Here is a 14,150-nt window from a genome sequence, read left to right as displayed (position 1 = left end):
ACTGAAATTTCTCTTACAAAATCTCGATATATCTAGCCTGACCCATAGAACCTTCTACTACGATGTTCCTTATGACGAATTTCTTTAATTTGAATCATCAAATTATTTCACTCTTGAAATATAACATGTAAATGTAGATGCAGGGAAATTGAGTCATACTCTTCATTAACATGGGCCTGACACAATTAAGTAGAGAGCAGGGTCTTTGCAACCAGTCAGCTCTATGCACTTTAAGATTTAGATGCTGTTCTTTCTTTCTTGTGTGATAGAGTCTCAATTCAAGACGCAACTTTTATACGAATCAAAAAGTGGTATCTTTTTTCAAAAGTAGTTCAGAGGTTCATATAAGCTATTCATAGAGCTTTATCACCCTTTGCCAGTTTAGTGCAATGTAAACATTGTATTTTTGAGTTTAAATTTATAAGCATTGCCCTTGATGTACAACTTGTTAATGCGAAATAAAAGGAACTCTGTCGCGAACAATTTCATCAATTCTGTTATTTATACTATTCTGGATATTTGCTCTAATCTATTTTTGATATCTTTTGGAGACTTACCGTATATCACAAAGGTCTCATTTACTTCATACTATAGCAAAGTATAATTGCCTCTCTTTCATGAAATTCTGCTAATCACTGATTACAAATATATTTTGACTGGTTCTCAATTGACCTTATTGACATACACTAAATGATGATTTGCAATTAGTGGCATATGCTGAAAAATAGATTTGATCGATGTAAAAGTGCCCTTTTCTATAGACCTTATTATATGCAACTGTCGTTGCTAGTACCGTCATTAACAAGACACCACTACATTTATTTTTGATACTCTACTGTAAGTTTAACTGTATTTAATCAAATACAGAAAAAAATAGAGTCATTGGATTCACCAAGTTGTTAGCTGTTATTGACATATGACTTTTAATGAAAAGTATAGCTTTATTCATATGTGTTGACATTCTGGTTCTTTTAGAATCGTAAATTTACGCGTATAAATGCCAAGTTTGAATTTAATCGGTCAGACGATAAAATGTTTTGGTTGAAATTAAAAAATGCACATATTGCTAATAAAGAATTCCTCCCCTTAAATTTCCTTTTTTAAGAAATATTGCAAGGTTATAGTGCTTACCGAACGGGTCAATCCATCATGAGATGACAAGCGATGTATTTCGCCGATACTTATGCATAAACAGATTATTCATTCAACCAATCAGATTCATTTCCCCACACTTTATGAATTTACCACTTATTTTGATAATCACAAGAACCGCAAAGTTACCCATCATAACTTCATTACTTTTCAACCTCCCCCTTTATAATTCTGGGACCCCCTTTTTTCTCCTTATTTGTGTTTATATATTTAGTCTTCATTTCATTTTCTCTCTGTTTCTCTTTCTTTCTTTTATGTTGTATCATGTCCAAATCAACAAGCCAACCAACAAAACGAGTCAAAGTGACTTTAGCTTGTGTGATTTGTCGCAAAAAGAAAGTCAAATGTGATGGTATTCAACCTACTTGTTCTCGATGTCAATCAATTGGTATCTGTTGCCAATATTCAGATCCTCCTAAAAAGAGAGGACCACCTAAGGGATATGTTGAAATCATTGAAAATCGTGCACACCGGATTGAGTCTCTGTTGGGGCAACAACAACAGCAAAAACAGCAACAGCAGCAATCTTTATTAAGATGTACTGACGTCAATTCATTATCAAGTAGTCTATTTTTGTATTTAACAAAGATATTTAACCATGTTGCACATAGTACAAGAGAAACCATTAAACCCATTACTTTTCTTGATTGCTGGTGCAGTAAACGCAAAGAATGCACACGTACGTAAAAATTATGAAGATAGCATAAGAAATAGAACATTGATAAGGTCCATTTTATGAATTTTTTCTAGGGCAGCAATGGCATGATACACGATTTTTTAATGCATGAAACCTGGATACAGTATTATTTTGACTACTTTAATTGCATTTTTCCTGTTCTGTCAAAAAGCCAGTTCCAATTTCAGCTAGAGAACAATAGCCTTCACCCACTCTTAAGGCTGGCTGTGTTTGCCTTGGGTTGTCGCTTGCACCAGGGTAACCAGGAGGCTGACCTTGTTCAACAGTTCCACTCAATAATATCTCATGATATGTTACCTGATATTTCTATAGTACAGGTAACGTGATTTTTATCATTGTCATATTTAAACTGTAGATTAGGCTCTTGCTATCATGTGTTGGTATTCGTGTCTTGCGGGTGATATGCAACAATGCCATTCACTTCGCCATTATTTGGCTACGATGGTTCATAAATTAAATTTGGGGTATGAGTCTACAAATCGTTCCCAAGATATGCATTTGACAGAAATGAAAAGACGCGCCTTCTGGACATCTTTTGTGCTTGATCAATGGCTTGCTAGTTGTACAGACACAAAATCCCTGATCATTCATGGCGATTGCAAGTATCCTCAGCTGGAAGAAAGTCAGTTGTCTATTCTCTACTCTCAACAACAGCAGCAGCAAGCAGAATTGAGTTTGCCAGATACGCTTGAATCAGCTTTTCAGATCAATTCGTTTAAAGAAATGATACGATTAGCTCATATTGTGGGCGATATTGCTTATGGTCATCAATCGCAGTTGGAATCCAATTTGACTGAATGGTTATTGCAGCTGCCTTCTTATCTTGATTTTAATAGTACACAACTCAATAAGCCTTCACCTATAACCAAGATATATCGCATTCTTTATTATACTGCTCAAATCATGATGAGCCATAAACAACAACGCCAAAACATACTTAGTTCAAGTATCTGTACAACAGCTGCAAACACTATTATTCATATCTCTGAGCATATGGTAGCCTCAGGACAAAAGGCTTATCTCTCAAATGTCTTTTTCCTTTCCTTGACATTAGCAACTTCCATTCATTTAGATAACACACTCATGAATGGAAAAGAACATGGGCCTGATAAAGTCAATTTGATCAAAAGCATCTCACTGATTAAAGATCTCAACTCAACCTGTCTCTCTCGTTTTGAATTTGATCAACTTTTGGACCATTTCTTGCTTGACCGCTGCGATATTCGCTTGGAATCTGTCTATCCTTCTCCTTCCACTCCCAACATTGCACCAAGAAAGTCAAAGCGATCTTTTCATGAGATGGAAAACGACTTGCCATTTTTTTCCCCTCCTTCAACACCTGTAACAGAATCAAGTACAACTACAATTGCTGTGCCTCTGACAGAATCATTTGATATTAATCAACTGTTAGTCATTGATGAATGGCCAGCAAATTGGACAGATATTTTGGACCAACAGACGATTGAATCGTGTTCAATTACTTATTTGACACCTTCACAATCACCATCACTAAATTTAAAAGAAGAAAACTTATTTATGCAACAATACCAAAGACATCCATTTTCATTTTCATTTAGTTTATTGTAGCCACTTTCTTTTTTTTTTTTTTATGATGATATGCTTTTTCTTATGTATATATTTTATCTATGTAGATGTTTATTGCTTTTCTTTCTTACAGATATTATGATTTCCCTCCTCCTCCCCTCCCTTTTTTCCCCTTTAATTACGCTTTTCTTGTTCTTTACTCTTTTTAAATATATGTATATATATGCAAACTAATCAACCTCAAGAAAAAATTTTGGATATTTTTTAATCAATCTGATACACTTGGCACCAAAGAGACATAGAAGTCATCTGAGTCACTTCTAAGTGCTCTATGCCTGTCTTCTTCGGGCTCAACACCATCCCTAAGCGTCTTGCAATGCTTCAACATAGTAAAAGCCAAGGTGTTCTTGAAAGCTGCATGTGATGGAATAGTAATAGAATCCCTATGATTGGTGAATAAGAACACAATGTAAAACAACCAGTAGTCTCGTTGCTCCATTGGAGCCATATTGTCTTTTATTCAATACAATAGCTGATAAAAGGTGCAAATGGAATAAGATATCAAGTTTGTCATTCTTCATAAGGTGAAATGTCACTCTTTTCGCCAGTTACAGTATTGTACCAAGTATTATCATCCATTTCTACCCAACCAAACATATCGGCAGCTCCTTTCGTTTCTAACATAGCTGATTTAGAGTTATCTTCTCCGATAATGACTCTTTCATGAAACAGCTGGCGTTTTCTTTTACGGAATAATTGAGGAGGAATGATCGATTTGTTTCTTTCTCCTAGAGGTGGGGTATAATAGGTAGACAAAGTTGTCATCTTGCCGTTGTCACTTCTATTGCTACTAGTTTCACCATTTAATGAAGAATTATAAGATCTATTTATCTTATCGTAGAGTCCGATGAGTTTAATAGCTTCACTTTCGTTACGTTCCTACAAATAAACAAAATATCAGCATATATCAAAAAAGAGATCCAAGTATTTTCTTACAATAAGGTATACAAGACCCTTTAAAGTGTCAATAAATTCCGGCAATTCTTTGATATTTTGGGGAAATCGAAACCTGTTTTGGCATACAGCAACGAAAAGGCCTTCTCGAAAAAGATGAACTGACACCAAACGTGCCTCGAGCCCGCAAATCTGAATTCCCCAACCAACTGAGTCTCTTCCCAATCCTGCTTCCATATGACGATCACATATTTCTTTTGCTTCTCGAATAAATTTGCTTCTATCATGGATAAGCTTGTCGGCATCATGAGTGTTTACCGCAACTTCTCCAGCACATAAATCAATTTCGTTTCGACCATAATCTACTAGCAAACGTGCATCAATCTTGAATCCTTTGACTTTTTCATGATCAAAATATTGGGCTTGTTTTCGTTTAGTGGTGTATAGGTTTGTCGTCTCTCCTTGCTTCATTCTGATGATCTTTTTCATAGATATAATTTTCTTGATAATAGGAAACCAAAGGGCGTACACATCTTGTTCTGAAATAGAACCATTGTTTTCAATGATACCGTTAATTAAATCCGTATCTTGATGAAGTACAAGGACGCTATAAAATAGAATGAGCTTCTTTTTTTTCTCGTCTCTAAATAATCTTTCACTTGCATATGTTTCAATATTTCAAGAAAAATATAATTGACCTCACTTGTTGATTCAAGGCTTTGGATTTTCGCTATGTATTTTAATGCGACAAAAGCACCCTTCCTGGTGGCAAGTTGAGCAACAGTGGACCAAGTATCAATGACGGTTTTTGGAATAGTTGTTGTTGTTTTGAGTTTGTATTTTTTGTTAAAATAGTCTTCCAGCTGCTTCCATTCTTGATTTGAAAAAATATACTTCTGATACGCGTCTTCATTATGAGTTAAATCCAAGATCGAGCTTAGACCAAGTTCCATCACTAATTTGGCTTGAGTACCAACGTCAACTCCTTTTACATATTCGTTATGAATATTCACAGCTTCTTGTTTAATTCGTTTGCCCACACTTTCGGCTTGATTTTCTGTCGTAAAGACATTGTCACTCTCTTCTATGGCTGATTGCGTTAATGGTGTCTGTAGTTCAACAGTGCCATCATCTTCTGAACTTGAGTCACTGCTATCCACATCCAAAGCCTTCAGAAACACGTCTGCTTCATATTTTGCTGTTTGATATTCTTTTGCTGCGTTCGCCAAGTTCTTCTGCAATTTTGATTTACTTCTTAAATTATGAGTTGTCTCGATTATCTTTTGGTTTTGTTTTCCCAAATTCATCAACTTTAACTGAGTACTGACGACTTTCTGAAGATCAGCTTTATTCTTCGGGTTTAGAAAGTAACTCCTACAAGCTTTACTATATTTTGACAATCCAATATTTGTGGCAAACGAAGTTGTTACAGAGGCAAAAAACTCCAAGATCATTCGCGTAATTGACTCTTTACTAACTTGCTTATTGTTGTTTTTCAGTGCTTGTTTTACCAATTTTTCGTTATTTGTCCAATGTTCCACTTTTAATCCACTCAAAACAGGGTTTATTTTTCGCTTATTACAATCAATTAAACTTATTGTAAGCTTGGGGCTAATTCCACTAACAACAGGCTTTTTGGTAACTTTAAGTTTAGGCATATGAAGAAGGTTGGTTTTGTATAGTGAAATTGAATTAGCTGTTTAAAAAAATTGGATACTTGGTACACGGACCAAAAATGACGTCAGTGTTTTCATCTGGAATTTAATTTGTTTGCATGAATTAAACAGATTTCAAGGACATAGTTTATTAAAGTCTTCATAGGTTTTCATAAAAAGGCGTAGATAGAACATAAATGAATAGTCATTTGAGCTGCATAATTTAGGGAATGAAGCTCTAAGGGTTTATGATCCAAATTGAGTATTGAAGTGTTGAATTTTCTAAGTTTTCCCTTTAGGATTCGGCTGAAATCAACATAATAGAAAGACACAAAGGAGTGTATTGGGGTGATAAGTATTGACGAGCTCTAGGCTGATTAAAATAAAGTAAAATTGAGATTTATAATGAATTCTTTTTTCATCTGTTTCAAGTATTTTTCCAATGTAGTCGTATACAAGAACAGGTTTTTCATAAGTATCCGCTACAATTTGTGAGCAAGTGAAGGTTGAAAACTATAATTCTGGATTACTGAGACAAAGAGACACCTTGGGCTGAAGTCTTTCGATTATCTTTTGCTCTCCATTTTGGCTAAGGCCCCAGAAGTGACAATGGTTTTGTACAGAGTATATTTATACTTCATGTACGTGATAATCATGTCATCTTTCATCTGTTTCCAGTTTTTCTGGTCAGTAAAGACTCCAAGACTCACCGCGTGAAAACCACAGTTGCCATCAGCACCAGCGCTATGAATAGCGGAAATGGCTTTAAGAAGCTGTACTGTGGTGTTTAGGTTGTGAAAAGAAATATAGAAAACAGAAAAGAAAACAGAGAAATACAGTGAGACTGTTCAGTACTTCTTTATTACAAAAATAAATGATAACCCTCTAAGATATATCTTTTCCAGGTTGTCTTTTATACTACCTGATTTATTGACTAATTGTGATTATTGATTATTGATTATTGATTGCTTAACACTTTGACAGCTTGTGCCTGGGAGTTGACTATGTAGATTCTCCTTTAGTCCTCCTGGTTATCTAAAAGGTACAATTATGGTTTCCTTTTTGTAAATATCCATATTATCCCAGTTACAGTTATTTACTGTCATTATACAATGCTTACCTTATATTTATGATGTATAGCGCTATAAGTGATTATTCATTTATATGATGAAAGACTATTTATTATATTTTGTATTGTAAAGTGCTCAGATCACCACATATACTTGCAGGTATTTGGAAACTTGATCTTTGCTGACATTGCGGTACGTTAGCAGACTTGTAAAAAATAGTTAGAAAACACAATAATAGAGAAGTAATAAATAATTTCCACTATCTTGTTTTATTTCAAGTCAGTCCTTTCTTATCTGATTTATGTCCTCTTTATACTATTCTGAAATTTGGATTGTAGGACGTTTTTATTTTGAATTATATAGTCTTTTCCTACGACAATGATTATGCATTTATATATGGCCAATGTTGACATGCTTGATCGACGGTTTAGCTCTATATCAAGTACACAATTATATTGTACTACTGTTGTCAATGCTAGTGAACTTTTAATCCATATTAAGTTTTTTGTTATTTTTGATTGGAGTTTTTAGTTCGTATACCAAGTGTTGACCTAAAAGTGTAACGTCATCGTTTTTGCTTTCGGAGTGTATATTTCTTCTATTTTGTCCACGTACTAAGAATTGACCCAAGTTTTTAAATTTTTTGCTAACAAATGAATAGTTATAGAGGTTAAATGTATAGCAAGCTCATATAAGTCCATGCTATTATTCCTTTTCAAGGCGGAACGTATGGTTTTATGCCAGTATTGTGGTCTAAGCATTGTCTCTTATTTGCACAGTGTTATGCATGGTTTACCCACCGATCTCAATACGCGCTGTGTTCTACGGACTGGCAAGCATTTGTAAAATCCATGCTATTATTCCTTTTCAAGGCGGAACGTATGGCTCTGGGTCAGTATTGTGGTCTAAGCATTGCCTCTTATTTGCACAGTGTTATGCATGGTTTACCCACCGATCGCAATACGCGCTGTGTTCTACGGACTGGCAAGCATTTGTAAAATCCATGCTATTATTCCTTTTCAAGGCGGAACGTATGGCTCTGGGTCAGTATTGTGGTCTAAGCATTGCCTCTTGTACAATGTTATGCATGGTTTACCCACCGATCTCAATACGCGTTGTGTTCTACGAACATGACAAGCTCATATAAGTCCATGCTATTATTCCTTTTCAAGGCGGAACGTATGGTTTTATGTCAGTATTGTGGTCTAAGCATTGTCTCTTATTTGCACAATGTTATGCATGGTTTACCCACCGATCTCAATACGCGTTGTGTTCTACGAACATGACAAGCTCATATAAGTCCATGCTATTATTCCTTTTCAAGGCGGAACGTATGGCTCTGGGTCAGTATTGTGGTCTAAGCATTGTCTCTTGTACAATGTTATGCATGGTTTACCCACCGATCTCAATACGCGCTATACTATTTTGTACCATATTACCAGAGCTAGGCACGAATTTCGTTATTTGTTCCATTAAGCATATTTATGATTGGGTGAGTACCACATTGAAAGAGCAAGTGAAGAAAATACTTTACTTTTTTGACCTATGCCGTATTTTTTGAAGAACTTTGTGCTACTTTTTGTCAAAAGAATCTTTGATATTCTCAAAGCGCCAATGGACTACACGACTTTACCAAGATATTAGAAGGCCTCGGTTATCTGAAAGTAAGTAAACAACGCAATTTTAATTATAGATATAGATTTCAATACCAACATTTTGTTTTATTAGCAGGTATCCATCGAGCTTGTTGAACTCTACACTATCAATGACATGCTTCACTCCCTTAGCCGACAATGTTGGTTGCAGCAATAATAACTATGATGTTGACACAATGATTAGAACTTTGTACTAAATTTTATCTCTAGAATCAGGTCAGTGTCTGTTATACCTCCGTTATTATTTGCTAATTCAAAATGCTGTTTATTTATAGAGAGTGATTATTGGAGAAAATTGTTCTGTTGTGTGTAAACCCGAAAATACTATGTTTAGATGGGTATAATATTGTAACTGGTGAAAAGAGTGATATTTTACCTTATGAAGAATGACAAACTTGATATCTTATTCCATTTGCACCTTTTATCAGCTATTGTATTGAATAAAAGACAATATGGCTCCAATGGAGCAACGAGACTACTGGTTGTTTTACATTGTGTTCTTATTCACCAATCATAGGGATTCTATTACTATTTTTTTTATTGGACAAGTTGTCGTGTTTTTGGTCCATATAGAATAAAAGCTTAGGTTGTTTACTTAACAAAAATGATATTTAATGTAGTCACTATTTGCATCAATCACAGCTTAGTTTGGTTGGTCATATCTGTTACTAATTCATCCCTTTCTTATAACCTAATGTAAGTAATAATATGGATACTACTTATGTATCTCATGCTCTACTTAATTTCTAAAATTTTATTTTTTTTACAATGAAAATAAGGGTAGCAACCTTTGCCACCACACCAGTCCGCTTATACACCAGCCAACTGATGCAGTTCAAGAATCAAATAGTGAAGCACAAGCAAGACTGGGACAAGAAGAAGGCACTACCGAAGGAATGTATACAAGAACTCAAATGGTGGTTGTAAAACCTCAACAAATGGAACGGCAAGTCTTTCATCAACCACGAACCAGCCAAAACAGTCTACGTCGATGCAAGCAATACAGGATGGGGCTGCCACTTTGGCGATCTAACTGCTTACGACCACTGGATAAGAGACGAAGTCGACCAGTCAATAAATTGACGAGATTTCAAGACCTTTCCTCAGTTGCACAACAAGATTTTGATACGCACGGACAACACAACATCGGTGGCGTACATCAACAAGCAAAGGGGGGAAGACAAAATCGCTATCTTTGATGAAGCTTGCAACTCGGCTTTAGAAGTGGTACCTGAAACGCAATATTTTGTTCTAAAGGTTTTTATGAATGCAGTTACCAAGCAAGCTCCATCTCTAGCAATACACCGTCCAACAATTGACTTAAAACCAAGAATTTTTTTGATGCCGCTGAAGGATATTGATGTTTCTTAGGCTGAAGATCCCAATACATTCTGTAGAGAAATTTATTTCGACCTCAAATCCGATTGTCTGTAAATAAATGTTTATATTCTAAAACCTGCTTGGCTCATCTTTATAAGACCGGCATGTAGAACTCCGGGCCGAATGTGTCCTACAAACAATATATTTGGGGGGAGGTTGAATTGTGGGGGGACGCACTTGAGCCGACAACGGGGAAGAAAAGCACCTTGAAGCTTAGATCATGTTGAATCTTCCTCTTTTTCATATATCTCAATATGGTACGCATCACGACAAACACAAAGATAGACAGATGGATGGATGGATGGATGGATTAACATATCAATTTAAATAGGCTCCTGCTAAGAAGTCCACTGGAAAGAAGGTTGCTCCTGCTCCTTATCCCATCAAGGGCAAGCAAACCACTAAGGCTGCTGCTAACCCTTTGATCGAAAAGACCCCCAAGAACTTTGGTATTGGTCAAGACATCCAACCCAAGCGTGATGTCTCTCGTTTCGTCAAGTGGCCTCAATATGTCAGACTTCAACGCCAAAAGAAGATCATCTACCAACGTCTCAAGGTCCCTCCTGCTTTGAACCAATTCACTCATGTCTTGGACAAGAACACTGCCACTCAAGTCTTCAAGTTGTTGCACAAGTACAGACCTGAATCCAAGGCTGAAAAGCGTGATCGTCTCCGTGCTGCTGCTGCTGCCAAGGCTGAAAAGAAGGAAGTTGCCAAGACTGACAAGCCTGTTGTTGTCAAGTACGGTATCAACCACATCACCGCTTTGATTGAAGCCAAGAAGGCTCAATTGGTCATCATTGCTGATGATGTTGACCCCATTGAATTGGTCCTTTGGTTGCCCGCTCTCTGTCGTAAGATGGGTGTCCCATACTGTATTGTTAAGGGTAAGGCTCGTCTCGGTACTCTCGTCCACAAGAAGACTGCTACTGCTATTGCCTTGACTGAAGTCTCTGAAGCTGATAAGGCTGAATTGGCTACTGTTGTCTCTGCTGTCAACACCAACTTCACTGCCAAGTGGGAAGAAGAACGTCGTCACTGGGGTGGTGGTATCATGGGTCCCAAGTCCAACGCCAAGATGGCTAAGCGTGCTGCTCTTGCCGCTAAGGAAATTGCTGCTCGTCAATAATTTTAATTCTTTAAACATTAATAAAGAGTTATTTTCTTTAGGAGAAATAGACTTTTTTTTTCTATGCATTGTAGAAATTTAATTATGAAATCTTAATCCCCTGAATTTGACACATTCTTTTTATAGGCTATAAAATTGATTTGTTTTTTCTTTATCTTTTCCTTTATATTCCTATGAAACACTATTGCTCTTTATTCCTTGTCTGGACAAGAAGTATCGTTTTGCTTTTATCTATTCTGATTGTCATCTTGTCACTGTATGTTTATAATAAGGATACACAACCTATTTTTTCATTACTCAATCAACAACAAGAGAATTTGGTGAACGATATGATTGAGAATAAACGACTGATTGCAACGTTAGTAGCTGCTCAAGCGTCTATTTTCTGTCCTCTCTTCTTACTTTTAAACCCACAAGATCACCCAGAAAACAAACACCATCTGATCCTACTTGAATCATTTATGCCTAGTGGATTAGCACTCAGCTGGATCTTTTGTATCTCATTTGAAGACCGAATCAATGCGCTTCACACTGCATCAAAATCGATATTGGCCTTGTATCTAGAATACCATTTAAAGTATGTGATCGTTGTTGTACTTTTATTAGAAGTGTTGGTCATTTTGGCATCATCCATATATGCTTGTCAAGCAAAACAACCCATTCAACTGCCTTTGGATGTTGGACAAGAGGAACAAGGGAAAAATTAATGTTTAGTCTCAAGTGAATTAAGTTTATGGAAATAAAGAACTGTGTTACTACTTAAACACTTCTGATTACCTCTTTCTTTCTCCTTTTTTCTCTTTCTCTCTCATCAAAATGGAAAAAGCATATCATTTGGTTCAAGATCGACTATCTTCTTTGTCTGAAAGCAGAAAAATAGTTATCACTAGCATAACTGCTGCTACAGCAGCAGTTGTCCTTTATCGTCTTTTCTCAAGAGAGAAAAAGGACCCTTTACTAAAAGAAATCCCTATGGCTCGAAACTGTTATCCGGTTTTAGGCCATATGTTATCGTTAGGTAAACATCCTGGGCGCACAGTGGATCAGTGGCATAAAGAATTGGGCCCCATCTTCCAGATCCGTATGGGTATTCAGACTTGGGTGATGATTAATGATCCTGTCTTGGCTCATACTGTTTTTTCCAAACATGGTATGCAGGTTTCTGACCGAGCTTATAACAAGTACTGTATCACGCACTATGCCAAAGGTGGAAAGTAAGTTTACACAGTCAAAGAAGACAAGTGACTCATCAATTTAGAGGCGTTGCATTCGTGCAACCTAGAAAGAATTGGAAAGAAGCTAGAACTGCAGGTAAAAAAAAAGAGAGACATAAACACTTGTTTTGACTGGGCATGGTAGTACTTTCTGTTCTTTCGCCTAAGCAGATTGAAACAGTATACCTTCATTTGGTTGAAGAAGAATCGAAACGACTTATCGATAAGCTTTTGTTAGATACATCATCACATGTTTCCGAAGGGATTGTAGTTAACAAATATTTGCACTTGGCATCCATGAATATTGTCCTTCAGTTAGGATTTGGTATGCGCTATCAAGCTGTGGAAGATCCAGAATTCCGGCACCTTTCAGATACCATCCTCAAATCTATTGAGCTTGGTACACTTGTGAATGACATGTCTGGCTTTATTCCTGCCTTTAAGATTTTGGAGCATCTTTCTGGTCAAGAGAAACACATGAAACATCATATTGAACAAGTGCGCGATCCTCTTCTTCGTAGATTGATGAACGATGCACTTTGCAGAGAAGGACCCAATGTCACCAAGAGTTTGGAAGGATATGACCTTAGTTCAGATGATAAGTTGGTCATTATTTGTAAGAATATGTGACACAAGAAATATGTTGCTCATTTATTTCTATAGCTGATTTCTTGGCTGGTGGAACAGATACTGTTTCTGTCACTTTGAGTTGGACCGTAGCCCTTTTGTGTCATCATCCAGAGATTCAACAGCGTGTAGCAGACGAAATTCAGCAGTTTGTTCGTAAACATAATCGTTTCCCTCAGTTTAGTGATCGTGATCAAGTTCCTTATGTCAATTGTGTCTTGAAAGAAAGCTTGAGATTTAGACCTGTCACAGCTTTTGGTATTCCTCATGCTGTAAAAGAAGATGGTAAGTCAATCACACTCTTAGACAACCTTCTTATGACAGTGCGTTTGTAGTTGTCATTGATCAATACTTGTTTAAAAAGGGTACATCTGTGATGACGCCTATGGAAAGTATTCATTGGAATCCCCAAGTATACTTTGAGCCTGAACGATTTTATCCTGAAAGGTTCATAAATGATACCAAAACAATGAATGCAGCAGCTAATGGTAGACCTGAAGAAAGAGATCATTTCAACTTTGGCTGGGGAAGGTAAAGTACTGTTGATATATATATTCATATTCATCGATGTAAATCTATAGACGCTTATGTCCTGGTATCTATTTGGTAATTATGAGCGATAAATAAGTTAGATAGACTCATGTAACATCATAGGCTGAGGTAGAGCTTTTTATCGTTTTTGTTCAGTTGATAGGACGCTGTATTGTAGAGCCTCCTACGGATGAAAAAGGACAAGTCATATTGCCAGATATTGATCATCCTGACAGCAGCCTTACCTTATCTCCTCGTACTTTTAAAGTCAAGTTTATAAAACGTCCATAATTTGAATGCATTACATTTTTTTTTATCTGTTATTTTTTCCTTAGCTTAAGTCAGCATTTTCGCTTTTATTCTTGTACATTAAGGATTCCATGACAGGATGTACAACTTTATAGCCACAGATTTTAAAGTGACAATTGAAATTCAAGAATTGAAAGCAGCTTCATTCTTGACAAACACTTGGCGTACTAGGATGCACGTAAAAGACAGCTTTTAAGCAGAGGCATCAAAAATACATGAAAAATTAGGTTTT

At 36.3% G+C, this 14,150-nt stretch overlaps 9 protein-coding genes across 9 annotated transcripts; 8 read left to right on the top strand and 1 right to left on the bottom strand.

Annotated features, from left to right (window-relative positions):
• The first annotated feature begins 1,333 nt into the window (after nt 1-1,333).
• Nucleotides 1,334-3,876, top strand: B0P05DRAFT_542630 (fungal-specific transcription factor domain-containing protein). Its single transcript, XM_051578335.1, has 3 exons — nt 1,334-1,831; nt 1,908-2,166; nt 2,210-3,876. The coding sequence occupies exons 1-3, from the start codon at nt 1,824-1,826 to the stop codon at nt 3,434-3,436; spliced, it is 1,494 nt and encodes a 497-aa protein (XP_051434555.1). The 5' UTR covers nt 1,334-1,823; the 3' UTR covers nt 3,437-3,876.
• On the top strand, nt 1,453-1,635 carry B0P05DRAFT_439380 (uncharacterized protein; the record flags this gene model as incomplete). The annotated part of the gene is made up of 1 exon (XM_051573739.1): nt 1,453-1,635. A coding segment is annotated over one exon (183 nt), but the record flags the coding sequence as incomplete, so codon positions are not given.
• On the top strand, nt 3,441-3,876 carry B0P05DRAFT_542629 (uncharacterized protein). The gene has a single exon (XM_051578334.1). The coding sequence runs from the start codon at nt 3,467-3,469 to the stop codon at nt 3,626-3,628; it is 162 nt and encodes a 53-aa protein (XP_051434556.1). The 5' UTR covers nt 3,441-3,466; the 3' UTR covers nt 3,629-3,876.
• On the bottom strand, nt 3,877-6,079 carry B0P05DRAFT_542627 (uncharacterized protein). Its single transcript, XM_051578333.1, has 3 exons — nt 5,012-6,079; nt 4,391-4,955; nt 3,877-4,333 (listed from the first exon to the last, which is right to left on the bottom strand). The coding sequence occupies exons 1-3, from the start codon at nt 6,004-6,006 to the stop codon at nt 3,965-3,967; spliced, it is 1,929 nt and encodes a 642-aa protein (XP_051434554.1). The 5' UTR covers nt 6,007-6,079; the 3' UTR covers nt 3,877-3,964.
• Nucleotides 6,080-7,721: 1,642 nt separating this feature from the next.
• Nucleotides 7,722-8,175, top strand: B0P05DRAFT_542625 (uncharacterized protein). Its single transcript, XM_051578332.1, has one exon. The coding sequence runs from the start codon at nt 7,811-7,813 to the stop codon at nt 8,069-8,071; it is 261 nt and encodes an 86-aa protein (XP_051434553.1). The 5' UTR covers nt 7,722-7,810; the 3' UTR covers nt 8,072-8,175.
• Nucleotides 8,168-8,937, top strand: B0P05DRAFT_111052 (uncharacterized protein). Its single transcript, XM_051572963.1, has 3 exons — nt 8,168-8,565; nt 8,637-8,737; nt 8,773-8,937. The coding sequence occupies exons 1-2, from the start codon at nt 8,263-8,265 to the stop codon at nt 8,715-8,717; spliced, it is 384 nt and encodes a 127-aa protein (XP_051434552.1). The 5' UTR covers nt 8,168-8,262; the 3' UTR covers nt 8,718-8,737; nt 8,773-8,937.
• Nucleotides 8,938-9,496: 559 nt separating this feature from the next.
• B0P05DRAFT_587373 (50S ribosomal protein L30e-like protein) lies at nt 9,497-11,237 on the top strand (the record flags this gene model as incomplete). Its single annotated transcript, XM_051582584.1, has 3 exons — nt 9,497-9,508; nt 9,550-9,882; nt 10,440-11,237. The coding sequence occupies 3 exons, from the start codon at nt 9,497-9,499 to the stop codon at nt 11,235-11,237; spliced, it is 1,143 nt and encodes a 380-aa protein (XP_051434551.1).
• B0P05DRAFT_542616 (uncharacterized protein) lies at nt 11,140-12,012 on the top strand. Its single transcript, XM_051578331.1, has one exon. It carries the CDS (start codon nt 11,411-11,413, stop codon nt 11,942-11,944), a length of 534 nt encoding a protein of 177 aa, XP_051434550.1. The 5' UTR covers nt 11,140-11,410; the 3' UTR covers nt 11,945-12,012.
• Nucleotide 12,013: 1 nt separating this feature from the next.
• B0P05DRAFT_542613 (cytochrome P450) lies at nt 12,014-13,913 on the top strand. The gene is made up of 7 exons (XM_051578330.1): nt 12,014-12,451; nt 12,496-12,548; nt 12,597-13,067; nt 13,115-13,363; nt 13,414-13,609; nt 13,660-13,684; nt 13,733-13,913. Exons 1-7 carry the CDS (start codon nt 12,054-12,056, stop codon nt 13,898-13,900), a joined length of 1,560 nt encoding a protein of 519 aa, XP_051434549.1. The 5' UTR covers nt 12,014-12,053; the 3' UTR covers nt 13,901-13,913.
• The last annotated feature ends 237 nt before the right edge of the window (nt 13,914-14,150 follow it).

The sequence above is a fragment of the Gilbertella persicaria genome (assembly GCF_025201335.1).
Source record: "Gilbertella persicaria strain CBS 190.32 chromosome Unknown B0P05scaffold_21, whole genome shotgun sequence".
Taxonomy (NCBI): domain Eukaryota; kingdom Fungi; phylum Mucoromycota; class Mucoromycetes; order Mucorales; family Choanephoraceae; genus Gilbertella; species Gilbertella persicaria.
The sequence above is the reverse complement of the archived record's forward strand: the minus strand, read 5'-3'. Positions and strand labels throughout refer to the sequence as shown.